The sequence below is a fragment of the Corapipo altera genome, unplaced genomic scaffold, assembly GCF_003945725.1.
Source record: "Corapipo altera isolate COAL_440 unplaced genomic scaffold, ASM394572v1 45, whole genome shotgun sequence".
Taxonomy (NCBI): Eukaryota; Metazoa; Chordata; class Aves; order Passeriformes; family Pipridae; genus Corapipo; species Corapipo altera.
In genome coordinates this window covers 15,108,317-15,134,372 of record NW_020884877.1, presented here as the reverse complement: position 1 = coordinate 15,134,372, position 26,056 = coordinate 15,108,317, and the positions used below count along the sequence as shown (strand labels likewise).

The 26,056-nt window shown below is 39.2% G+C and overlaps 2 protein-coding genes across 18 annotated transcripts in view; one reads left to right on the top strand and one right to left on the bottom strand.

The window, feature by feature from the left end:
• The first annotated feature begins 121 nt into the window (after window positions 1–121).
• G6PC2 (glucose-6-phosphatase catalytic subunit 2) lies at window positions 122–12,207 on the top strand. Of its 12 annotated transcripts, XM_027636850.1 has the most exons (10): window positions 122–518; window positions 660–783; window positions 1,605–1,667; window positions 1,933–2,058; window positions 2,132–2,195; window positions 5,106–5,179; window positions 5,491–5,600; window positions 8,670–8,781; window positions 9,595–9,710; window positions 10,879–12,207. In XM_027636850.1, the coding sequence occupies exons 4-10, from the start codon at window positions 2,045–2,047 to the stop codon at window positions 11,388–11,390; spliced, it is 1,002 nt and encodes a 333-aa protein (XP_027492651.1). In that variant the 5' UTR covers window positions 122–518; window positions 660–783; window positions 1,605–1,667; window positions 1,933–2,044; the 3' UTR covers window positions 11,391–12,207. The 12 variants fall into 12 exon arrangements, 11 of the variants coding, with proteins under 11 accessions (XP_027492651.1, XP_027492652.1, XP_027492650.1 ...); XM_027636851.1 differs by lacking the exon at window positions 660–783; XM_027636849.1 differs by having other exon boundaries at window positions 122–783.
• Window positions 12,208–14,062: 1,855 nt separating this feature from the next.
• The window catches only part of ABCB11 (ATP binding cassette subfamily B member 11), a 43,568-nt gene continuing 31,574 nt past the window's right edge, over window positions 14,063–26,056 (bottom strand). For 3 of the 6 annotated variants that reach the window (XM_027636841.1, XM_027636845.1, XM_027636844.1), the window contains exons 19-29: window positions 25,847–25,982; window positions 24,175–24,333; window positions 22,770–22,874; window positions 22,511–22,672; window positions 20,650–20,853; window positions 19,778–20,019; window positions 19,512–19,668; window positions 18,542–18,739; window positions 17,553–17,759; window positions 16,674–16,820; window positions 14,063–15,940 (exon numbers count right to left, since the gene is read on the bottom strand). In XM_027636841.1, coding sequence (XP_027492642.1) covers window positions 15,740–15,940; window positions 16,674–16,820; window positions 17,553–17,759; window positions 18,542–18,739; window positions 19,512–19,668; window positions 19,778–20,019; window positions 20,650–20,853; window positions 22,511–22,672; window positions 22,770–22,874; window positions 24,175–24,333; window positions 25,847–25,982 — 1,918 coding nt within the window. In that variant the 3' untranslated portion in view covers window positions 14,063–15,739. Of the gene's footprint in view, window positions 15,941–16,673; window positions 16,821–17,552; window positions 17,760–18,541; window positions 18,740–19,511; window positions 19,669–19,777; window positions 20,020–20,649; window positions 20,854–22,510; window positions 22,673–22,769; window positions 22,875–24,174; window positions 24,334–25,846; window positions 25,983–26,056 lie in introns of those variants that run through there. The other 3 variants (XM_027636847.1, XM_027636846.1, XM_027636843.1) reach the window with 2 other exon arrangements.

Genomic DNA, 26,056 nt, shown 5'->3' with positions numbered 1-26,056 from the left:
GGGAGCGGGGAGCCGGGAGCCGGGAGCGGGGAGCGGGGAGCCGGGAACGGGGGTCGGGGAGCCGGGAGCCGCGAGCCGCCGTGGGTCGTGGGCCTTGCCCAGGGAACGCCTGTGGAGATAAACGCGTTTCCTGAGGGCCCGCTAAGGGCGCTGCGGCCGCGTTGCCCGCGGGGCGGGGTCGGGGGGACAGCCTGCTCCGTACTGAACAAACCGGGCTCGCTCTGGGGAGCGGGACGGTTCCCTTTCGCTCCTCTGAAGCCGCAAGTTGTTTCCAGTGTCTGTTTTACTCACAGAACATGGTCCTAAGTTTTGTGAGGCTCCTGAATTGCCTTTTAATTCCCCAGGCCTGAATTCTCTCGAGTGCGGATAACAATTTACCCCTTAAGGTACATCGCAGTGAGAGGAGTCCGACCTGCACCTCTTCGCTGTGAACAAACCCACCACACAGTAGCGCTGCCCGCGCCAGGTGAAACACTTGCATAAGCCTCTGTCATAGCGAACGTGCTCCCTATGACACGGTGCCTGTTTTTTCTCCAGTTCTTTATATTCCCTTTTGGCTCTTGATAAGCACTAGTTTGTGATCCCAGGTAGCAGCCTTCAGTTTATCATAATCGCTACTTTTGATCATTTTGTTACCACAGCTAATTATTTTCTCCTAGCTTTACTTTTTGCCGGTGCTATTTAGATAGTCTCAGAATAATGTAAACTTATTAAAGCGATGAGAATTACTCTGAAATAATTAATTACTGCCTTCCCCCCACCGGACCCAAAGCAAAGGCTGAGGTGAGACCACCAACTATTAGTTGTGTTACTCTTGTATGAACTTGTATAAGCACTTCTATCCCATTGTATTCCTGTCTCACTTGACTTGGACACCTCTTCTCTAGATTTCACAGTTTCCTCAGCATTAGTCCTAAAACTAATAGACCTCTGTTTCTTATCTGCTTTACACTTAAATGTACTGAAGTTGGGCTGTTTTACGAATAATTACGTAGCCAAGTATAAATCTGGGAGAAGGAAGGGAAAGGAAAGGAAAGGAAAGAGCTTCTTGAAATATTCTTCTCTTCCTAATTAAAAAATTAAGGTGTATCTTCTCAGTGTTCCACTTGGAAAATACTTATACCTAGGAAAATAGCTGTCAGCTGTTGTATATAGTGTCTGCTGGTGAATTTAGTAAATTACTCATTAATCCTTGTAGCTGGTCTAGTGCCAGTGGAAACACTGATGTGGAAATTAATGCTATTGTTCAATTAACTAAGCATAATGTACCAGAAAGTTAGGCCCAGCACATAGGCCTCCATTAACAGATTTCAAAGAATGTTTGCTTTGATGGCTTTTCCTTCTCTTGCAAACATTTACTTAACAACATCTGATAACAGTTATGTAATATTTGCTCTAATATGTAGGTGCAAGGGAGCTGTAAACATTTTACCCTCCCTCCAATGGATCATCAGCATGATTCTTGTTTCTACCTTACTACCAAGAATATATAAAGTCTCTAGTTTTGTATATCTTGGAAAATAAAATAAATTGAGAAATTATCAATAAATTAAAAACTCTTTATATGAGCAGATGGCATTTTAAAGGTTTTTGCTTTGTACTAGGAACTAATTTGATCATGTGAAGGCCAAACCTTGGTTCTACAATATCAAAACAGGACAAAAAAGGTAATTGCATACACTTTCTGACCATTTTGTATAGATCACTACTTTTCCTTGCAGTTCCACATGCTATACTACAGCAAATAGTTTTATTTCGTATATTATCTCAAGTGACCTTGAAGTACTAAGTGCATTACAGAAGCATTTTGCAGGTCTTTGCATAGAAAATGACCTGGGGAAAGTTTACGAAGGAAATATTTCTCTGTTAGTTTAAACAAGTTATTAAATATAGTATTTCAAGACATGTTTTGCCATCTTTTCTGGTTATTAGAGCTTGGAAAGTCTTTAGTGTCTCAGACTTTCATTGGTTGTGAAGTACTACAGGCAGGACAAGAGATGACTGGCATGTCAGTTGTTGATTGCCTCTTGGATGGAGCAGGATCATGAGTGCTTCCAGGTACAATGAAAACTGTCTCTCTCACAGAAACTTGCTTACCTATTCCAAAAAATCCCTGCTTTCTGTCCTGCAGATTGTGGATTTGTTGCCGTTTTTTAAACATCCTTTGTAAACATGACTCCTCTAGTATCTCTAAGGTGAGAATGCAGGAGCTTCTGAAACTCTCAGAAAGAATATAGGAGAAAATGAAAGCTTTTTAATGTTTGCTGTTAGCTGTTAGTCTTCATTAGGTCTTTATCTTCTACCTAAGCAGAAAGATAATCAGCAGCATAAGAATCAGCAGGAAAATCTTGAAAACTATTATCAGGAGGCCTTCAACATGTAGACTAAGAGAGGTTACTTTACTGAAACAAGGCCAGGATATAACTTCAAACATTATATTGACAAAGTTTTTGGAGAACCAAAGTGTGCCTGAGTGGTTCTGTCTGAAGAAGAGTTCAGCCGGAGCAGATGCATCGTATCCCAGTGGATAGATAACATGGGTGGATGGGTTTGTATTTGTAAATAAAACAAACATGCAAAAAGTTATTGCAATGGTTCTGCGCATCCTGTGTCAGAGAGGCAACTTTTCTGATACTCTTGAGTAACAGTGGTGCCATTAAAGAGGTGCCATAAAGGGTTGCTTATTACTTGGTAGGCACTCTTTAAAGGACTTGATGGAAACTGACTGACTTACTGCAAAATATTTTTTCTTATAAAAGAGTAGTTATTTCAACTTAGTTAAACCAGCAACTATGATGAGGTTAAGTACTAAAAGAAAATTGTTGTTATTCATCTACCAACTGACTTGGCATTTACACTCACGTTTACAGTTAATTATTGTTTCTAAACTAGATTGAAAAAGAGAGGAAAAACTTAGATTCTCCACAGTTTTCCATGCTAACCTCAGACATGTATAAAAGAGTGATTTTTATTGTTGTTATTGTAAGTCTTACTTGTCTTTAAAGGCGAGATACTTTTGCAGTAAAGATATTTCTAAACAAGTACAATCTTGGAAAAGAACTGGGAGAGGGAAAATTAATTCCATCTGTTCTTTTATATGACAGTTGCTTTGCTGTACACTGTAAAAAGCAATAAACTATAAGGGTTAGCAAGAAACAAACCTCCTCAAATATTTTCAGCTAAAAAGCTAGGAAATACTTATTGTTGAAATATCCTTAAATTTTGCTTTTGGAACAGTTTTCCTTGAAATCAGATGATACCAGTTGAAGTGAGTAATTCAATCAATGTAGAGAAAAATACTGTAGTAATTCAGAAACAGTGCATAGAATTTTAAATCTGTTTTTAACTTTAAGGTTTTCTATTAAGCTCAATGCGACTGGTAGCAATAAACAAATAGGATTTAAGACTGCTAAAAAGTTTCTAAAACCAGGTAAAATAAATGGGAGTAAAGTAAATGTGAGATTCTGTCAGGAGGAGAGGTCTTCTAAGTCCATTTAATTGTCATGCCTTATTTGTTGAACCTATTTGATGTTTCCATGTGACTTCCCCGAGGACACATCATAAAGCCCTGGTGAGCCATTAAGTCCTTCTTCAGCACAACCAGTTAAGTAGTTCATATCTTTATCTCCACAACTTCTGCAGTTTAACTTGAAGTGCCATGGAGAGAGCAGTAGGGGAAGTGTGCAGTGGTGCTTTTGTATATAGAGCTGCTTTTGTCTTCAGATACTAATTGCTTCAAATATAAATAATCTTCAATAGAAGATATGAATATGCTGGAATATTAGAGCCTGATAAAGAGCTTGAAATTTTCCTCTTACTGCTCTGATAATATCAGAAGATGGTATCATCAGGCTTTTAGTATCCATTTAATATCTAGTGGAAAAGTTTTTTCATCTAGCCACCTCACAAATTAACATAATCTTTTCCTGTTCTACACTTATTAGTACTAATATTGATAAATCTGATGTGCTAATATATTATCTGTTGTAATCTTTTAAAATCCTTCTATATGGCAGAATCTGTTTCCTCTTGGCTGTTTGCCCAGGATGTTGCCCTGTGCTTCGCTTGGGAATACTTCAGGAAAATACTCATAATCATCTATTCCCAACCTTGCTCTGGTTTGCAAAGCAGGTCTCGTTTCTGCAGGGCTGGGCGGTCAGAAGTGGGGCTGCAGCTCCTTCTGGAAAAGCTGTGTAGGGCTTGCATTGTGTAAACAATGCACAAGAATGGTGGTACCAAATGATGACTCGGAGACTAAGCTTCATCTGCATTGTGCCCTGGATTAACAGGCCTCTAGTGTGAAGGAAACAATTGTTTTTCAGTGTTTTAAGAATACTGCTGCTTTAAAAATAAATCTATAGCTCAACAGCCTCATGGATGTATGGATGCTGGTTGTATTTTCTGTGACTGAAAAATGTGTTGTCAAAGTATTAGAAGCAGCATGGTAGCCAAGTTCTATTTCAAAGTGAAATGTACAGCTTTAATGACAGTTCTGCAAAGACCAGTTATTTGTGTATTCTTTCTATCCTTTATACAGGCAACACTTAATGAAGTACACACATTACTAATGTCCATCCTGCAGAGAAATGAACTGTGAAAAAATTTAAGCAAACATGTTCCAACTGTTCATACAAAGGATTACATAAGTTATACATTGTGTTTCCACAAAACTTTCCCCACAATTTGCTGCTGCCCAGCACGTACTTCACTTAGCTTCCTCTAATTAAAATTTGCAAACAGAAAAGCTTTCCAGGACTAAGAGACTCATGTGCTTTCCCGGAGTTTTGGAGCCACGTGTTTCAAGAATGGCTGGGTACACCACACCAATATAATATAAAGGCAACGTCAATCACCTTCTCTCACTTTTTAATAGCTCCCCTCCACGGTTCTCATTCTCTGTTACTAGAAACTTAAGATTAAAGGAACTTTACTATATTTCAAGTACAGTTTAATTCATTAAGATGGATCTCCTCCATAGCAATGGCGTGCTTATCATTCAGCATTTACAGAGGGACTACAGGGCTTACCAGGATTTCCTTAATTTTATGTCACATGTTGGTGATCCGCGGAATATATTCTCAATTTATTTTCCTCTTTGGTTTCAGCTCAACCAAGTGGTTGGTACTAAAATGATATGGGTGGCAGTCATTGGTGATTGGTTCAACCTCATATTTAAATGGTAAGAAGTTGGATTTATTTTAAAATTTGGTATTTTTAATGATAGTTACTGTATGTGCCTCAAAGTTAGAAAAATTTCTGTGAATAATGTACCAGTAGACTTTCCCCTGTTATTATAAAAAAGGAATTCACAATGCGGGTATTTAAGATATGTTTGAAATGACACCGTGGTAAGATGAGAAAAACCTGTAGAATAGTTTTGGCAATATAGCTCTTCATATTCTTTAGAGGATTATCATGTTTTTCTGAGGCCTTCTTACATAAAAATATTTTCATTCAGTTTCTGCTTTATTTTATTTTATTTTTTGTCAGGATTTTATTTGGCCATCGCCCATACTGGTGGGTGCAAGAAACAATGATTTATCCTAATCAATCAAGCCCATGCCTTGAACAGTTTCCTATAACGTGTGAAACTGGACCAGGTAAGAAATGTTGGAGATTACATTGGTACATTTAATAGGTATAGTGGCTTTGAGGGAGAGAGGATGTGACTTATGAAGGTCTTATATAATATACAAACCTCAGAGTTCATATATGAAATAGCACCAAAAAAAGGAAGAAATACAATGTGACTGGTGTTTGATTGCTATATGACAAAATGTTTACTTCGTTGCCTTTAAATAGTGCAAGGGAGGGGGATTTACTTTAAAAATAACTACTAGTAGAATGAACCACCATACTGGAAAGGAATTTTCACGAAACTTGTGAAATACATTGTTTAATATGTTCCAAAACAGAGCACAGGGCTGTTGAGTTTGAGGGCCAGTGCACTATTGCAAGAAATATTCAAACCCCAAAAACTAGTAGGTGGTTCAGTGTAAATAACAATAGTATCAATAATTGTTGATGTAATGTATCATGAGTGGAAAAGGTAACCCCCCTTCCCAGAACCAGACGCTGACACTAAATGTGTATTTATACAAATATATGGGGGAAAATTATTTTTAAAATGTACTTTCTCTATGTTTTCACTTTTTTATGTCTCATTGTCTTTTCTGTGGAACTCAACTGCAATACTCCTGAAGTCAAATGAACTTGTGCAATCCTAATATGTGAAATAAGATGAATTTGCTTTGAGCTGACTGACTGAATTTAGTTTAATTCATTGTACGAGAAAATACTGACTGTGGAAATTAATGTGCTTTGCACCTCATCAATGCCACTGCAAGCTTTAAAGCAGTTTGCATAGCTGAATTTGTTAACAATATCCTCCATTGTAATTGTTCCATTGTAATTGTGAACAAGAAGTTTAAGCCCTTGTATGAGGCAGGGTTAAATAATGCCTGGTCTATCTGTGATCTGCAGTCTCCTTCAAGTGAATTCATTTGGGACCTAACCCAAAGTATTAAAGTACTTCAGATCTTTTCAAAAGCCTTCAGAACTGAGCCCATTCAGTACCATGTAGTTCCAAGCCCTGGCTAAGGAGCCAGTCAGTGTGTTTCATTCTATTCGTTGAACCAAAAGATCTTCCTTCTTGTTACTTTCTTCCTGAAGTAACAAGTCATTCCTATTTCTGTTCAGTGGATACAACTGTCATATTGATTCCTTCTTTGCACTTACAATGACCACATTTTCCCCACCTCCAGATTTGCCCTGAACCATTGACAATATCTGTCACTGACCTGCTCCTCATTAACAAGAGGAGGTGCAGTCAGTGCAGCTGTTAAGAGCACACAGTTGTTGCATGAGCTTGCATGGTACTTCACACACTTTTAAAATATGCAAGTTATATGAAAAGAGTAGAGGAGCAGCCACGGACATGAGAAAAGCAGATCCAAATATTGCTAGGATAGCCTGAACCCCAGACTCCACAGCTCAACAAGAGGGAAAGCTGTGGGAACTGTTTATATGACTACATGGCAAGCAGGACTTGAATTTGGTTTGTACTTCTGGAATTAGCTGAAATAAAACCCTATTGCCATTTTTTTCTCTGGTATTTTTAAGGCTTTAAGAACATAAACCTTAAAGTGGAGCTTATGCTGTTTCTAGTAGGTAATTTGCAGATGAACTATGAAATGTTATTCCTAGATGACATTTTCCTAAATGACAAGACAGAGGAGCTTTCCCAATGCTGACAGACAACACTATGGTTTCCTTATCAGTGACATTTGTTCTGTTGTGAGGTTTAGGAGTGCACATCTGTTGGGCAATTAACAAAAGAGCTGGTAGAGTGACTCTAAAGATGCTGGCAAGCAGAATAGCAAAAATGAGTGCAGGGAGTCAGAAATCATAGTGCTTGTCCTAGGCATTCCTGTTTTGCTACTTCACTGAAATATCCTATTGCTCTACACACTGCTATATAGTTCTGGATCATAACACTTTCTGGACCCAAAATTATTTCTTCTGACAGTGAAATAACCCTGTCCCTTTTACTTCACTTTGTCTCCACAGAAAGCCAAGCTGTAGAAATATGGGATTGAAAGATTTCAGTGATCTAGTTTTCTCTCTTTCCCTGTTTTATTTTGTTGAATGTAAACTTGGTGAACAGGGGAAAAGAAGTGGCCAAGTAATTTTAGGAATCATTTCCCTTGCATCATGCCAGCATACTTTGTTTTTTGGTGATTTTCACAGTTGTAGGAACTTTTCTGAGGCTTCATATTGTTTCCAATAAAATTAAAATCTGATTTGTTAAATTAAAACAAATTACATTTATATTATTATAACCTGGACTAAAAGGAAATTACTGTTGATCTCTATATGAGAGTGTGTTCCTTGTTACAGACTGTTGGTACAGCAATTGGTTGGATATGTTACAGTATCATTTCATGTGCCAATTTCACTGATACTCTATTTCCAAGCTAGTTGATATGTATGACACCTTAAAATTTATAACATAAACTAAAGTAAAAAGACACAGTTCTTCCATCATACTTGAGATACATTTCTAAATTTATTACAAAACTACCCAAAATGTTAACTATCTGGACTGTGATATTATTAATGAGACACAGATCCCAGTTTTTCACATTATGATAATTGCAGAAGCAGATAAAAGGCAGTTTGGAAGGGCCATCTGAAGTTACACTGTTACTTTAGTTTAGAATGTTACAAAGAGCTAAAGCTCTCTTGCTCCCCTTAGTTATGAGGACACTCATTCAAACCCTTTCTCATCTGATCCTCATATATAACTTCTACATTCCATGCTACAGTCCTAAGAGAGTCTTAGACACCTTTTTTTTTTTTTTAAATCACAATCCAAATCTAAATAATGGGAAAATACTATGTTTTCCAATCAAGATTCCACCCCACACCAATATAAGATAGTTAAGCTGTTACCTACTTGATTTCAGACAAACATGGCCTCCCTATAGATGAGAAGTTCATATTGAGAAAATTAAATTTTGCGAAGCAGTTGACATTCTTTCAGCCTTTGTTAGCCATTTCCTTTCTAAATGATTGGGTGCCTGAGTAACTGCCAGTTGACATTTTCTATATGACAAATGCTACAGTCATCATTCTTAAGGTGAATATTTCCTTTTTGTTTTTGCTAGGAAGCCCATCTGGACATGCCATGGGATCATCCTGCGTCTGGTATGTAATGGTCACTGCAGCACTTAGCTACACAGTTAGATGGAAAGATAAATTAGCTGTTACCCTTCACAGGTCAGTGTCTTTCCATTCCTCTAACTCATAAAGATAATTCTTTATATACATGTTATGTTTTTAATGGACTTAATTTAAACAAATATTCGTAGTCTGTTCTATCCAGTTCATAAAAAAAATAACAGCCCTTTATTATGATCTGCCTCAGCTAAAGAAAAAGTATATTAAGAGGATTTAGCCATTTGTATAGGTTCTTATTTATTAAATTACTGTCATTGCATACAATATCTCTAAATCAGCTCCCACTAAAGGTTGTGTCACCTCTTCAGTATTGGAAATTTTTGATTCTATTAATTGTCATTATTTATTGGATCTTTTGGTTAGAACATAAATTTACTTTGATGGTCATCCTTCTTAGCCCATTTTAAAGCAAATGCACATAATGTTGACATAGTTCACTGTAATGTGTTACTCAGCTCTGCGGAAAAGTCTCATAATTGCTGTCGACCTGACAAGGTTGTTCCCACACTATGTAAATTTTATCATGAAATAACTGAACTTTTACATTTAGGTATGACTTCATGATGAGAAATAATCTCAGGATACTAGTGCTAATTTAACCTACTATGCATGACTTTCATCACTGAAGCCACAGTGGTGTCTTGGACCTGAAGCTGCTGGGGTCTCTTCCTGTAACCACTCTTGATAATATTTTAGTACTGGCTTCCAGGTTTTAATCATCTGATTCTAAACTGCTCTACTTGGTAAATCTCTGGCTGGTAAAAATATGAGCCTGACATGATGGGGCTTGGGATAAATTAGTAGATGAAATAGTTTGTCTTAATTTTTAACCATTTTCCTTTTCTCTCTTAGACTGACATGGTCATTCCTCTGGAGTGTTTTTTGGATTATCCAGATCAGTGTGTGCATTTCAAGAGTATTCATAGCAACACATTTTCCTCATCAAGTTATTCTTGGAGTATTTGCTGGTAATGCTTTTTTTTTTTTCTTTTTAACATATTTGTAAAATCTCAAAAAAAAGAAGTATGAGAAAAGACAAGAGATTTTTCGTAGTTCTACTCATCTTGCAGCCCCAGTGGTGCTCTCCACTCTCTGGAAGGTAAAGGATTTGATAATAGTCTAAAGGTAAAATTTCCAAGGTTAGAATGTGCCTGCTGCCTTTGTAATTCACAGAAGTGAAGGGAGTGAGCCTTTGTCCACTTGCCAGTGGATGCTGACTGTGTTACACCCACACTGCCTCAGACTAGCTCTGACTGGTTTGTACTGGCTGCATCCAATCTTTGACTGCGCTGCCTGCCTGGAAGAGATCAGAGAGGAAGTTGTTCCTATATGGCTCTGACCTTTCACCTCAGGAGGAAGGTGTTTGGGTCACTTCAAATGGTGTCCAGGTGCAAACTAGCATGTGTGCAATGTGGACAAGTATGGGGTCAGAGACCTGGGGCAAAATAGAGAAAAAGGTGAATCAGCAGTAAAAACTCCCCAGGGTGATTTAAGAAGTTGAAGTACATTTTTCAGAGTTACTTAAGCGTGTTGCAAATTGGTATTCAGGGAGTTCAAACTATGAATAATCTCTCTAGTATCTATCTGATTTTATGGAGGGTGACCAAAGCATTGAGCAGGGGCTGCCTGGTCCTGTTCTCTTTCATGGATGCAGTGCAGCCTGGGTAGCCGTGGCTAGCAGCTTTCCCTCTTCACAACCAGGATAAAATGAGTATGAGAGAAGATAAGTGTGTTCTGTGTCTTTTCCTTCAACACTCAAAGCCTGTGTGGGAACTGGTATTGAATTCTGCATTGCTGGTGCCAGTCTTTGAGTGAGGGACTCTTTTGGAAAAGGAATGTTCCAGTTTACATCTAATATTTGATAGGTTGTCATCTGGGCGATGCAGTCAGGCCTTAAGGTATGCCTCATATCAAAACCATGTAGTGCTTGGTATTTAATTTCTTTTTTCTAAATTGGCAGTTTTGAGTGGGAGAAAAGGTTTTGTAATGTACTACAGAAGTGGTAAATTGTGTGTATGTGTATATATACGCATAGATATGAAAGACATATTCTTCTGCCTTCAAAAGTCAAATTCTAGAAAGTGCTTCAGAGTACAAGTGTGTTGTTCCCTGTAACACTGAGTTTCTAATCCACAGGCATTCTTGTGGCAGAAGCATTTGAGCATACCCCTGCTATTCAGACTGCGAGCTTGAGAATGTACATCAAGACAAACTTGTTTCTTTTCATCTTTGCCCTTGGGTTTTATCTATCCCTCAAACTTCTTGATATTGACTTGTTATGGTCTGTTCCAAAGGCCAAGAAGTGGTGTGCCAACCCAGACTGGATAAACATTGACACAACTCCATTTGCTGGACTGGTGAGGAATTTAGGGGCACTCTTTGGTTTAGGTCTTGGAATTAATTCTGAAATGTTCGTCACAAGCTGCAAAGGTAAAAATAGCTGCAAGCTAAGTTTTCGCATATTGTGTATAGCTGCTTCTTTAGCTACACTGCAGCTGTATAATTTCATTAAGATACCTACTCATACTGAGTATTTGTTCTACATTCTCTCCTTCTGTAAGAGTGCAGCTATGCCTCTGACTGTAGTTGCCTTGGTTCCATACTGTGTCCACTCGTTAATGAAGACAACTGAAAAGAAACTTAATTAAGTAGAGGTTCAAAATGATTAGCAATGTGGGGATGGATATGAGCTGTTCAAGAACCTTCCACAAAGGCAGTTTTGCTAACTCATTTTAACCAAAGGGATGCTACTGCATCTTTGATGTGCTCCTGGTAAGTAACCAGTATATCCAAAATCAGTACACTCTGGAATTACTTTGGCAGCTCATAAATATTATTAGTTGCTGATTCCTAGAAATATTGCAATCACACTGCAGTATGGTTAGAAATGGCCCAATACTCTGGGTCATAACAAAGTTTTAAAGTATAATCAACTAGTTTTATTTAGCTATATGGTGGTCTTTAAGTTCTCTCCATCTCTAGCTAGATGATGCTTCAAGCATCAGTTGTACATAGTGATACTCGGTATTTAATGTTTTACATATAGATACTGTGTGTTAAACTGCTACATAATGGTGTGACAGTATCACACCACCTACCACTGGACTGTACGGCTGTACCCAGGCACTGTGAAAAAGGCCAGCATAGTTATAAGCAAGGCTTTACATTTAACTTATTGAGCTTCCTGAGCAAAACAGCTTCTGATTAAGTCAGATGAGAAAAAAAAAAAAAAAAAAGAAGTTTATTTCCATTATACTCTGTAGAATATATTTTTGCATTACTTTGTGGGTTTTGTCATTCTTACTTTTTCAAAGTGGTCACATAAATCATGAATGATACAGATCACACCTTTGAAAGCTGTCAGTGATGAAATTATCTCAGTATATGACCTCAAGAATATTGTTCATGCTCCTATATTGCAAAGATAACTCTCTGCTAATTCTCTCAGATCAAGAGACACAAGCCTGAATCACTGTTAGTAGTTGTGTAAATCATGAAAATGTGGTTGCAGACTGTCATTGCAACTTTATATTCTTGTCAGCTTTATTTACCTAAGCGCACAAATAGCTAGTATGTTAAATATGTTTGCTATATAAAATGGATGTTCTAAATAGGCAAAAGTGGGTACTTTCCATTTTTACTCATTATTTGGCATCTACTGTTGTATATTCCCTTTCAGAAGACAATTTTTAAGCAATATTTTGCTGATACCATCTCATAATACTTAGTATACAAGCTGTTCATATATAGCCTTAGTATACAAGGCCATAAGATGAGTAATGAGGGCTGTGTATGTATGATCTGAAAAAAATAAGGCTTAGAAGATGTAAACATGATATTGTTTCCAGACTTCCAATTAGGTGTGGGATAATTCAAACTGAAAGAATCTTATTTAATTTGGGTAAACAAGGTGAATAGTTTTGTACTGGCCTTTAGGAATAAACATTATACAAATTACAGCAGCAAATCTGAAACAGGCATTCTTATTTAAGAGCCTAGTAAGACTACCTTGACTTAAAAAAATGAGTCATCTGGTTTTAACAGTTTGAGGAGTATTCTATTTTGTGTATCTCCTCATATCTTCTGTAATGGATCTCTGAACTCTTTTTCCTGCAGCAGCTGACCTGAAACCAGTCTTTTCTATAATTGTAATTCCTTAAGCAAAATTACTTAACTAATGGGACTAGAAACAAATAACCAAGAACAAAGACAGCCAAGACAAAGATCAGCTGTGTTAAGTTGCTCTGTGCTTTGTTATTCCCTACCAGTGAGGTGACCTACAGAGCCATCACAGAACACTAGCATGTTGGTCTTGCTGTCCTTCTGTTTCTGGCTCCTTCTGGCCAGCAGTAGGGGATGCTTTGTGCACAGCTGTCGGAGGCTTTCAAAACAGCATTTGGATTTAGTGGCAATATTGGCAATTTTATGCTGGGAGTTACGGGTAGACATCACATTTTTAAGCTTCTACCACATGAAGGTCTCTGCTTCCTGGCCCTGGCAAAGAATCTTGGTGCCTCTGTTGGGATAGACACAACCATAAATGTAGAATGACAACTGGCATTTCTGTACAAGACAGCAAATGACACCATCTACTGTCAAGACTAACAATTCAGGCTTGAAAGATGTAAGCAAATGCCTTTGGGTTGGCAAATGCCTTTGGGTTGGCTCAGGGACTTGTCACCAAGTTCCAGGGCAGCTACGGCAGCACGACCAGTCCAGCTCTGCACCGAGCAGTCCATCAAGGCTTGTTGCTCATGCCCAGACATACTGTGTAGCTCCACTTGAAATTTAATCCCTTTGCACAGGTACCAAAGGTCTTTATAATCAACTGGTTGTCAGTAGCACATAGAAATTAAGTGGCAGGAACTGGCACTCAGGAATGTGCAATTGTTTGTGTGTGCTGTGAGTGCCTGCATGCTTCTGGGAAGTACCAGCATACTTCCCAACACTCAGCTCTCGATATTCCCTAGCTGCTTGAAAACAGGATGATGTTACAATGAAGAGCAGTAGCAGTGCCACCTAGGTGGGGCCGTGTCCCTGTGCTCCTGCAAGGGGATGACAGGCAGGGGCTAGTGTTCTTGAGCTGGCCTTCTCTGCAGCTCTGTCCTGCACAGCAGACCCTTGTCACAGACATGATCCAGTTACCCAGAAATACCTGTTAGCTGGTGCAAGATATTCATGTGCCTGTCTGAAGGGTAAGAGAAGTGCTAAAGCACAAGAGCAAGTGAAAAAAATACAATTCATTGGTTTAATTTGGGTCATGAAAATGGTGTCCTTTTAGGCAAAAGAATTATGAAATAAGTACACATAGTCATGGTAGTTTTTAATAAAGAGTCATTATTTTTCCATGGCCTTAAATACTAATATAAATTAAATATCATATAGGTATGTCAGTAGCTTATTCATACTGATATTTATATTGATACTCTGTCGATATTTTCAGTCCTAAGCCATCAAACTAATTATTGCTCTGAAACATAAAAAGGCTGAAAATATTAAAGCAAATAATGCAGTTCTTTTTTTAATTTCCAGTTAAGGTTTAAAATACAGACTTCCTTGAGAAAAATAGCCATTTCAGTGCCAGCTGTGTGAGTTCAGTAGGGACTTTGGCAGCAATTCTATTAATGGATTTGTACAAAAGTTGAAATTAGGTTTTGCTGCCTGGAATTAAGGGATGTATCCTAATAAATTTTTGCCCTTCCAGCTCTATTCAATTACTGGTACTGTTACATAGTTTTATAAGAAGTGGTGTGATTTTTTATAAAGTGAGTGGAACCGCCCCCTGCCCTGCAGATTTTAGGACATGGAGAATGACTTTTCTGGTTAATACTCTATTATTCAAAATCAATATTTAAATGTCGGAACTGTAATTTATACTTTCAGTCTATCTGCTTTGTCTCCAAGATCCTAGTCACTAAAGCAAAGAGTGCTGTTGTGCTACAGACAATAACTCATATTTCAGAAAAACCTGCAGTAGATCTTGTAATAAACTGTGATAGATACAAGCTTCTGCCAAAAGAAGCTCCTTCTTGACCTTTGTCATATCTGAATGCATTGTTGGTGTTTATCAACTGTATTTAATGCAAACAAAGAGCTAATTATGGTTTTTTTCCACCTTTACTGATTATGATTTCTATAAAAATACATATTATTGTCTTGTCTTCCAAAAAAAAAAAAAAAAAAAACTGGTTTAAATAACTGATGATTAACTGTAGGATTTTACATTAATTTATCCAAAACATGTATTCCTATTCAAAAATCTATTTGACAGCTTTGATTAGAATGGTGAGTGCTAGGTGGAGAGTTGTGGGCTAAGAAATGATCCTCACCACCTTCTGTTCCTCGCCTTGATTGCTTTCCTTACTTTTGTGGAGCTGCCTTCTTTGTAAGTACTGCCTGGTTTTGTTGAAGGGGCACTGTGGTGTCAGTGCTGCGGCCACACACGGGGGAAGTGCAGCCTCCTCCTCAGCACAGCTGACCTGTGTGGTACGATGGGGGGAAAGGGTGGGGGTTCTGTACCCACAGGAAAGGGATCTGCAGTAACCCTCTGCAGACTGAACATTAGGAGAGATGTGATCCCTTCATATGTACAGCATCATTCTTGGGATTGTTTTCACTCATTCAGCTTACCTAGAGAAGGGGCAGTTTCCAGAACACTGGAGCAGAGTCTTCCTTGATTGCTAGTTGAGGCATGACAGGACTGTGCAGTCTGACTGCAGCTAATGGCAATTCCACAGATCATCAGAAAAGATCCTTCCCATTTTCAGGCTTGCTTTCCCCTATCAGTGGGGAAATGCATTCCTGAATGCATTAGCCTGTGCCTAGTCCCCTGCATGTGCTGGACAAATGTGCTTGATGCAGAGAGCTACATACCTTCAGTGTTCCACAGGCCTCACAGTATTGTAGAGCACTTCGCAGCAAATGGAGCACCAACATACACATACCTACCATAAAAAGTTTGTTTACAGAAATCTTTCTAATTTAGAATCACAGTAATTCAGCTAATAGGGGCTCCAGTAGTAACAAGTTTCCAGTAGGCTCCCTCCATGGCCATCAGTTCATCATGAGTGCCCCTTTCAATGACGAGTCCCTGGGACATCACGGCAATGATGTCGGCGTTCTGGATGGTGGACAAGCGGTGGGCAATGACGATGCAGGTCCTCCCTTCTCTGGCCTTATCCAGCGCTGCCTGCACAGTCTAAAGGCAACAAGGTGTCAGAGTGAAAATATGCAAACCAAATCAGGGCTCAGAGCTGCAGGAACCCAATTGCTTCAGATAAATTGGCTTTTAAAAGTGACAAGTGAATGAGGCTAAATCAAAGGTTATGATACTGGTGTGCTTAACTGGGTCAGGAACTCTGTTCACAAGAAGTACAAAGGAGGAACAGGTAAACACAGACAGCAGTAGAAATTAATGAAGGCTTTTACTCAGGTAATGTGCTAAGTGTCAGCTCAGTGTGGATATGGTTTTAAATTCCACGATTTCTCTAATCTCTGCAAGTAACCAAGCTACACAAATTATCGCCCATGTTCTTAGGCCCCTCACTGCTGTTTTTATTGGCTAGTCAGGATCATGATTTGTATGCATTAATACATTTTTATTTTGGTTGTTTTTTAATGTACAGTTACATTTATGAACTATTCCTATCTGAATGCTTTGAAACCCAGGCAATTAGTACCCACATTTCTGAAAAAGTGCTGCCTCTTATGGACAGTTTAGGAGCCCTTGGAGCTGACTTCTTTTTTTTTATAGCTGTGCCTCCTGCATCTTTTGGAAAGATCATTAGAGATGGAAGTGCTGAATTCACAATACAGAATAATGTGCGGTCCTGTAGTGGAGTATGTTGGGATGTCTCTATAGAACAGAAAGGCTTTGTACACCATAAGCCATTGTATTAACTTTCCCCTATCACTCATCACTGCACACCTACCTTTTCGCTTTCCGTGTCTAAGGCAGAGGTAGCTTCATCCAGTAATAAAATTTTAGGATCTCGGATGATGGCCCTCGCTATGGCAATGCGTTGCTTTTGCCCACGAGACAGCTGGGATCCTTGTGCCCCAACATTAGTTTCATATTTCTGAAAAATATACAAAAGGAAGATTTTATTCAGTTGTAAGCCAACGCAGCAGTACACAGCCTGAAGGAAGAGCGGGAGGAGAGAGGCAAGAATGCTGACCACAGCTGCCTCTTCCTTACAGAAGCCAGGGATGCAGAAACACTGTGCAGTGCTACACATGTTTGAGGAGAGGTTTCCAAGCCATGCTTTGCCTGCACCTGCTCAGAGGCCCAGGCAACACAGTGATGAGCCTGGAAGAAAACTGTGATAGCAAGAGGCTGGCTGATTTGTCTAAGGCAAAAAGAAATCCCCTGCCCTAGACTCGGGAGAAGATGCTGAGAGTGATTTCAGAGCTTGTTTTGTTTGGGTGCCTAAATTGTATCCGCACCTTTAATGTTCTTCTGATTTATGTTGATATGATTTCAGTGCATTTAAATACTTCTTAAGTGGACATAAGCAGCCAGCTTCAAATACTTTTTCTAAATATCATGCCCTAGTCACAAGGAAAATCTCTCACAGCTGAGAACAGAATTTATATATTTGCCTACTGCGTAAGAAGCCAGTAGTACCTCACAACCACAGTCTCAGGAACATAAGGCATGGTCATGGCACCCTCTTTGCTCCTACAGCTGTAAAAGGACACAAAAGGTGTACGTGTGTAGCAACTTTAACTGGGTTTGGAGCAACCCCCACTTCAATAAGCACTGAACAGCCTGTCTGTAGTTCCACAGCCAAGGTCTCGCAGGTACTTACATTAGGCAAGGACATGACAAAATCATGCAGTTGAGCCTTCTGGGATGCTTCTATGACTTTTTCCATGGTCACCTCTTTCATGTTACTGCCATATTTGATATTATCAGCAATGCTGCAGTCAAACAGCACGGGCTCCTGTGACACTATTCCAATTTTTGATCTAAGAAACTGTACGTTTATGTTCTTAGAGTCGTGTCCATCTATTAACTATAAGGAAATGGGAGAAAACTTGAAACGTCATTAGGAAACAACAGCCTGCTACACCCAAATAGTTTATAGCAAAACTAAACGATTGAACCATATTATTAAAATGCAAACACAACTGATTTAAAGTGATTAGAAGAATTGCTTATATTTGTCCTTTGTGCATGATGTGCATGTTGTGTTATGGCTTTCATTCAGCCAAATGCTAGACCATTTGCTCAATATTAAGTCATAGTGAACTATCTAATTGCTTGAGGTTAGGCACATGCTTTATTGCCTTCCTGACATTGAGATCACCACAAGGATTTTTTCCAAAGAAAGAGAAATCAGTCTAGATGGGTATTTACATTAGGAAAATATATAAAAGCTTACTACGCTCTCAGTAATCAAGTTAAATCTAGATAAATTCAACCTGCAAAGAGGCTGCATATTTAGGGATGTTCCACGCTCTTTGTTGCTCCATTTAGACTTGATTTTTCCTTGTACTCCCACAAGATACAGCACACATTATATGTTTCATACAGGAGCTACAAAGGCAAAAGCCTATGGGGTACACAATGCATAAGAGTGCACCTGAGGCTTGCAGTTCTCTTATCTTGCCTGAATACATCTGAGATGATAATTGGGAACTGTCCAAACAGTCCATATCTGTTTGAGAAGGAGCCAAAGCCCCAACCTGCACATGTACACACCACCACTGCTAGGCTGCACAGGAGGACACAGGCAGAAGGGCCCTGGAGCACTGCTGAAAACAACAGCACAGAATCCATGTTTTCTTTGCTTACCACACTTCCTTTGTCAGGGTCATAGAAACGCTCCAGAAGCTGGACACTGGTGCTCTTACCACAACCACTACTTCCAACAAATGCTAAGGTCTGTCCAGGCTTAACAGCGATAGAGAGTCCTTTCAGAACCTGAATATCAGGCCGAGAAGGGTATGTGAATTTACAATTAAGAAATTCAACGCTTCCCTTGAAATCCTCCTGGTGAAAAAAAGAGAGAGAAAGATGTTACAATGACCTAAAGCTCAAAACTGAGAGTTGTAAGGTACAAAATAAGTCTTCTTCAGATACCATTCTGGCATCTCTTGTTTAAAATATGACATTCGTGCTTGTGAAATTAGCTGAGGAAAAGGGATAAAAACCACACTGGAGTAGCTGTCCTAGACATGAAGCTATTAGTCATAACACTATTTCTCTGCTTGTACTTCCCCACATGGCACTGGTCAGAGCCATCAATTGATGGGATTGCCTTGCAAAAGGGTAAGTTTTTAATTTTAATACAGACACTCTGTATAAAATAAACAATTTTAATTTTCTGGGTCTGACTTTTCAATTCACCAGAAATTGAGCATTTTCATTTTCTCTGACTCAATGATGCTTCGCCTCCTCATGAACACCCCCACTAGTTTGACGTGAAAGGAAAAAGCATCCATTGTAAGCCAGTGATAGTCAGCTTTGTGCATGAACTGTAGAGCAGGAAATAAAAACTTGTTATTCTGTGAGTCATCCAAATCTGTTCCATTCCAATGTACAGGTATTTTACATGCCAAATTCCTAATGGCCCACTTTATACTACTCTTGCTGCCTAGTACAGAGCTCACTGCTTCTAAAAGAGCAAAGACAAGTAACAATTATACAGCCAGCATAATCTTCTTGTAAAGCAGTGATCCTCATTGACTCCTGAATCATTAGTGCAACTTCCATGCTTATATTGAGCTGAATGACATCACAAATTACTCATCTCCACTCTTACCCATTTTTCCCCTTTTTCACTGTAAACACTGATTTTAGGAAGCCGATCGACCAGTTGAAAAAAGCGTGCAGCAGATGTTTTGGCTTTGGCATAGTTTGGGGTATAGGAAGAAGCTCTTCCCAAAGCAGTTCCACTGGTGACTATAGCAGAGATCACCCTGTGAGGAAGGGGGACATGGTCATTCTTGGGAAGCCATCAGGAAACTGAACACTAGACTGAGCCCAGCACTTCTGGAGACCTGTTTGTGGCTCCAAGCAGGCTCTCACCTGAACACAAAGCTGTAATGGAGTCCTTCGGAGTCAACTAGAAACCCCCCGTATCTGTAGGAGACAGAGTTGGCAATGAACACTATGCTCTGGGCAAAGCCAAAGCAGAGCCCATAAACGTGTGCTTTTTTGATTGCAGCTCTATAGGGCATATCCAGGTGCTTCTCAAAATTGTTGATAAACATTTTCTCTTTTCCTATCCCAGCTACAGTCCTGATGTTAGAGACAGCTTCACTGGCAATCTGGAGGAGAAAAAGAAAAAAAAATGGGTAAAAGCTCCAAATTTTTGCTTGGAAAAAGTTGAGTGTGCTTTCACAAATGCATGATTCTTTCATGAACACAGGACACTATTGCAGTATATAAATTCATTCAAACATGATACAGACTGGCCCAAATATCAGCCAGCCTAAAAAGAACCTTTCCTACAAGCAATTAACTACTGACATCCTCAATAGCAATGCTCTGCGTGCTCCACTGGAGCTGAGTTACTGTAAGTGCACTGAGGGAATCGGGCACATGCTCTCACTTGTGATTTATTTCACATAATGTGAATAAATGCGACATCCACAAAAAGAAAAATGTTTTTAGGAACACTGTTATTCCTAACATTAGGAAAGGTGAACCAAACTATTGAGAGATCTGTGTCTACCACTTCAGTCCAATCACTTCTAAAGGTCAGTCACACTCCATGCAGCAACTGCTTTTGCAGTTAGGGAGTTCCCAACAGCATTTCAATGGTCTGACAAGCTGAAATATTGCACCTTATTTGCAAAACATTGCCAGTTTACATTTGAGTTACTGATGATCCCAAATGACCGATTTTTCAACTACCCATGACTGCAAATATGAATTAGTCTTTTAAACAGCATTACCCGTCCAGTAGCTTCCAGTGCTTTCTTGTCCTGTGAGGCAAATCCTGTCAGCATTTTAGCCTGCAGAGCTCCAGATAAGGCCAAAAATGGCAGGAAACACAATATAACTAAGGTCAGTTTCCAGCTGAAGTAGAAAGAAATGATCATGGCCACACCAATGTTAGTCAAGGAATTGACAATCATTCCTATCTGTGATCCAGTTGCCTTCGAAGAAAAGAAACAGAGATGACAGACTTATACTCCAATAGTAACTTCAACAATCTTAAAATAAATTTTCCTATAAAACTTTAGAAAACTCTAAATTACACTAAAATATCATAAGGCACTAAGAGCTGCTGACTGCACTGAAATTTAGCCAGTTTGGATAGTCTGTTTCCAATTAATTGTATCAAGAGGAAGCCTGCAAATGCTCAATATTCCTTTCATCCACCAAATTTTCCATCGAGAGTTCAGAATATTGTTTCTACTGATTGTGAGAGAGATAATCTAATTATTGAAATTAGTTCCCTTGGTTCCCTGAGGAATCACTCATCTGAATACACTGTTTAGCCCTCACATTTACCATCTCTATATAAATAATAAACAGGACCCTTTTGTAACTTAGTTATTAGCAACAAAGCCTCAGCTGTGTTAAAGTCAGTAAGAAACATCACTGAAAAAGCATGAAACAAAGCTGCATTTCTGCCTATCTTTCCTTTATTAAGGAAAAATTTTAAATATAGCTTTGACATCACCTTTATTGAATGCATTCATCTGCTCCTTATGCACTTCAACAACACTATTCTTTTTAATAAATTTGATTTGTTTACTTAAAAGTTACTTTCATAGCAGTAAACAGCAGCCTTAGATAGGAACTATGCTGCTATGTATTAGAATAAAAATGTACATTTGATATCCTTGATGACTTTCAGTCAAATCCATTTGCAGGATGTGAACTTGCAGCACAAAATGCTTTATCATCTGTTCTCTGACCTGCAGCAAGCTTTGTGTCAGTCAGGGAAAGGTGGAGGGCACTGCTGCCCAGGTAGCTCTGTTCCCCCATTCCAAGCTGTGGATTGGATGGCTGTGCCCCACTGCTCTGCCCACTACTCTGCATATGCTTTGAACAAAGCTATCCATTAGGAGGCTATTATATGGTTCACTCAGTGTTTTACAGGTTTATTTATTTCAATTAAAATGTGCCCTGTAAGTGCCTCTAAGGTTTGCAGCTAGTTTCTCTGATTCTGTAGAAATTGCTGCTGACGGGGGTTTTGGAAACCTCTCATTTGTCTTTTACATTATTAAAACCCCCATTAACAGTTTTTCAAAACTAACCTACCATGTTCAGTCAAGCTGAAACAGGACAGTTTTTGTAACAAAGAAATCTGTACATCTCTTTCTTTCTTTCTAGAAAATTGCTTGCATTGGAGCCAGGTAAAATGGCATCTGACTCACACCTATCAAAGGATCAATCCAGATAGGATATATATATATAACAGTTATAGCTCAACATGATTTAACCTTCATCCACAAAGAACACTATGCATGAACTTAGTGTTTTATTTTCCCAAACACTGAAACTGGCTGCAGGATTCCTGGCTGGAATATCAGCCAGTACTGCAAACTGTTTTTTCAAGTGGGCTGTCAGTTTAAATTGAAACTTCCACAACATACACAATACCAGCTTTTAGGAAATACCACTATAATAGTTCCACACTGACAGTCTATGATAAATAGAAATAGCTTAATTGGGTGACCAAGGACTGATCTACACTGACCTGGCTGGTTCCACTCTAGATAATTTCTGTAACAATGTGCCAAAACAGGCACATTGAAAATCAGTGCTTAACAGTAAAATAATTCATAAGCTACTAGGTCTTACCCCTTGGACCTGTGAGGCATCTGTTGCAAGTCTTGTAGTCAAAGCCCCAGGGCTGTTCTTGCGGTCATCAAACCAGCCAATGTCTTGCCCCAGCATAGCCTGGAAGCCAATTTTCCTTAAGCGCCTTGTAAGCAGCTCACCAGACTTGGCAAAGGTGTATCCCTGGGGTGCATGAGAACAAATATAAATACTGTAAGAAAGAGACACCCACAGAGTAAGGGTTCAGAAACAAAATTTAAGTATGTTGGACTGCTATTACCTGTAGAAACTGTGTGAAAAATGAAAGAACTCCCACCAAGACAAAGAGCACACAGACACCATTGATCTGGGTATTTTGTTCTTCTTCATCAAGAATGGAGAAGGTCTTTGAAAAAAAAAAATGATGGCATTGTATTAGAAGTGTTAGTTTTTCTGTGTGTGAAGTTTGTTCTTGACTCCCTATTGCCAAGTGCAGAAGCCCACCCTAGAACCAAAGCCAGAACACAGAGCTCTCCCTCACCCACTGCAAAGGCACCATTCTTTATTTTTCTAAGGTGACCTTGGGTTAAAACATAATGGGGTTTTCTCCCGTTGAACAACAAGTTTATTATACTCAGTGTCTGCAAACACTACTATTACTTGTGGCCCATTCCCAGTTATAACTATCTAATCACCCCTTACTCTAAACACTGATAACCAGAGAATTGCCATGAAATAAATAGCATAGCAGCAAAGCAACAGTACAGCAGCATCTCACCTCCTCTGTGGTCTATGCCATTGCAACTTTATTGGGCTGTACAAAATAAAGTCTGGGTAAGTAATTACACCTCAGCATGACTTCCTGCACATTAACAGACACTATAATTACCATAAGTAGGCTCCAAGAGGAACCAAGTGTCTTTTACTTCCGGAGTGTGGACACAAGCCATTCACTTACTGCTGGGCACTTGAGAAAAAGCATTAGTGCTTAAAGCATAGCCCCTTCACCCCATTCAGCACAAGCCTCCACAGCGGTCTTCTCTCACTCTTAATATCCATTCTTTTTCAACACCTGCCAATGTTATTGGCTGCTGCTGAAGTAGTGATCCAAATCTAAGTAGCCATCCTTTAGCAATTCCTTTCAGTCAGAGCAGTTGATATGTAGGTCAGTGTATCTATCTGAAGCTGTTTATCTGAACTATTTCTGCTTGTTGCAGTCAGAGCATATCTTCTGGTTGAGTTTCACTGGAAAGGATCCATTTCCCATACTCTGAGACAATTCCACAAGGAGAACGAAAGCACAAGTAAGAAGAAACTACTGAGAAATTTGTTCAAAAGGTACATATCCAGGATTATTCACTTCTTCATTGACTTTTGGGATTAATTTCTGAAAACTTTTAGGGCAGATTCAGCTTAATGTATCCTTTAACTTAATAGCTGTGGGGATTCCCCAGCCTATTTGTCCCAGAGTATAAGTCCACATGTTTGACACAACAACATTGCAGATATTCAGACAGATTTAAAAGCGGATGCATATTCCACCTGCCTGACTGCCTTGACACCGGGCAGAAATATTTTAAATTTATTAATAATAAACCACAGATGTTGGACTTTGCTCATGTTCACCATGGATTGCTTTTTCTTGCAGCCCTTCTCATTCTCTGCTTCAGAGCTAAAATACACATTAAAATGTTACTATAACATACCCCAAGAATCTGACTGAATAACAAAGCATAGAGTGGATTGACTGCTCCATTCATAGCTGCTGCCAGAGATCCAAGCACCAGGTATGGCCATTCAGAGGCATTGTATTTCAAAATTCTGGTAAATGATACAGGCTTGGCGTCTTCCTCCGCAACAGATTCCTAAAAAACAGGTTGGATTTATGAAGTGAATGCATTCCCCCAGTGATGCTCTCCCTTTGACAGTGAGATCAAATAGTTACCCTAGTTTGTTAAATGACCATCTAATGCCCAAACAGCTGCTCTAGCTTTGTACAGGAGGGGGAAAGACGGCTGCTCTCTGGAGTTCTTTTGCAGGCCTGATGAGTCACAAGAGGGTTACATAAATGACTACCTTTACTGTCCCTAGAGAAGAAGAGAGAGATTCATGCCTTGTGGAGCTCTAATGATTCCAACTGAAGAGGTTATTTGCAACCAGTTTAAGATTTTCTGCCACTGAAACTCAAGATGTTTCCTTTTATCTACCTCCAGATGACGTGTGGTGCAAAACCTAAACTTCTTCCTCACAAGCAGCTTTTTGTGTCACTCATTAAATCTTCTTAAATATTACTTTTTAAGTATTGTGGATGAACACACTGATCAGACTCTGCATCAAATTAAGAGGTATGTGATATAGTGATAGCTGGATTCGGGCTTTATACATGCTAAGTATGACTCCCTTCTGTGAAACACCCTCAGACTATATGTTGAATTCCCATAATTATGCCCAGTAAATGCAGAATATTCATCATCAAATTATAACTTGTCCTGCAGTTTGATATTTGCAGAATTTTTGTAACACTTACATGCTCAGCCCTGCTCATGTCCCTCAGTTCATATGACTAGAAATGCCCAGACCAAAGAGACACTGTGAAGACATCTCTGTTGGAAAGGAGGCAAGGAGGAGTGGCTGGAAGCAAGCATCTTGTATTTTCTCTTGCTTCTGAGCTAGTGACACAGTGACAGCACTAAAGCACTCTATTAATCCACAGAATTGGCTTAGCAATAGCAAGAACAGTGACTTCCCACTGCTGCTCTCTGCACTGAACAACCACAGCCACGAAAATTGGTGCAGAGAGCTTCATAAGCAATTTGGAAACTCACTGTGTATATTCCTACATATTCTGTGTAATTTTAAGGCCTGCTGCCTTCATTTTCTATGCCAGCTGATTGCAAGAGGACACTGACAGCAAAAGGACTCTGGGTTAGTTGCAGTGAGGGGGTCTCTCTGCTCAAGTCTCTGGATGATTTTGAGATGAAAGCGAATTTACTCTTTATTGAACAAGAAGCAGTGCCATTTGTATCCCTGAGTGGCTATTACATTTCACAGACTGAGCAGTTTCCTTTTTGTCAGTTAATTCAGCTTTTATGAATATGTTTCTCAACTAAATCTACAACATGTATCAATTTATCAATAAGTCATGCTCTGCTGGAAATTTCGTATGGACCGATAAGCATAACAGACATCAAAATGTAGCCTAGGGTTTACACAGAAATAAGAATTGAAGCTGTGGTTTTGTTTAAGCAGAGAAGAGGATCAAGCCAAGAAAACACCTGCCATCAACTCCTACAACACAGACACCTATCTATAGGTGATCATTACCAAGGGATATAATCTGATTGGTTGAAAATTTCTTAATAAGCTATTGAACCTGACCTTTTTTGCTTTTCCATCATCTTCTCCATAAGAAGACGTAAGATACGTAGACTCTGCATGATCTCCTCCTATAGATAATGGAGGCTCAGGGACCATATTAGAGAGCTGAGATCTTGAGCGCTCCCGAAGTGAGGCTCTGCAAAGAGGACACAAATGGTCTGTTCTTCACAGCTCAGTAACACAATACTTGCTTGCAAAGCAGGTACAGTT

Bases quoted from the DNA above. Each gene is read 5' to 3' on its own strand.
- G6PC2 (XM_027636848.1), top strand. From the start codon at position 4,962: ATGGATCTCCTCCATAGCAATGGCGTGCTTATCATTCAGCATTTACAG. The intron at 5,180-5,490 runs GTAAGAAGTTGG...ATTTTTTGTCAG, and splicing joins TTCAACCTCATATTTAAATG to GATTTTATTTGGCCATCGCC. The intron at 9,711-10,878 runs GTAATGCTTTTT...TCTAATCCACAG, and splicing joins TATTCTTGGAGTATTTGCTG to GCATTCTTGTGGCAGAAGCA.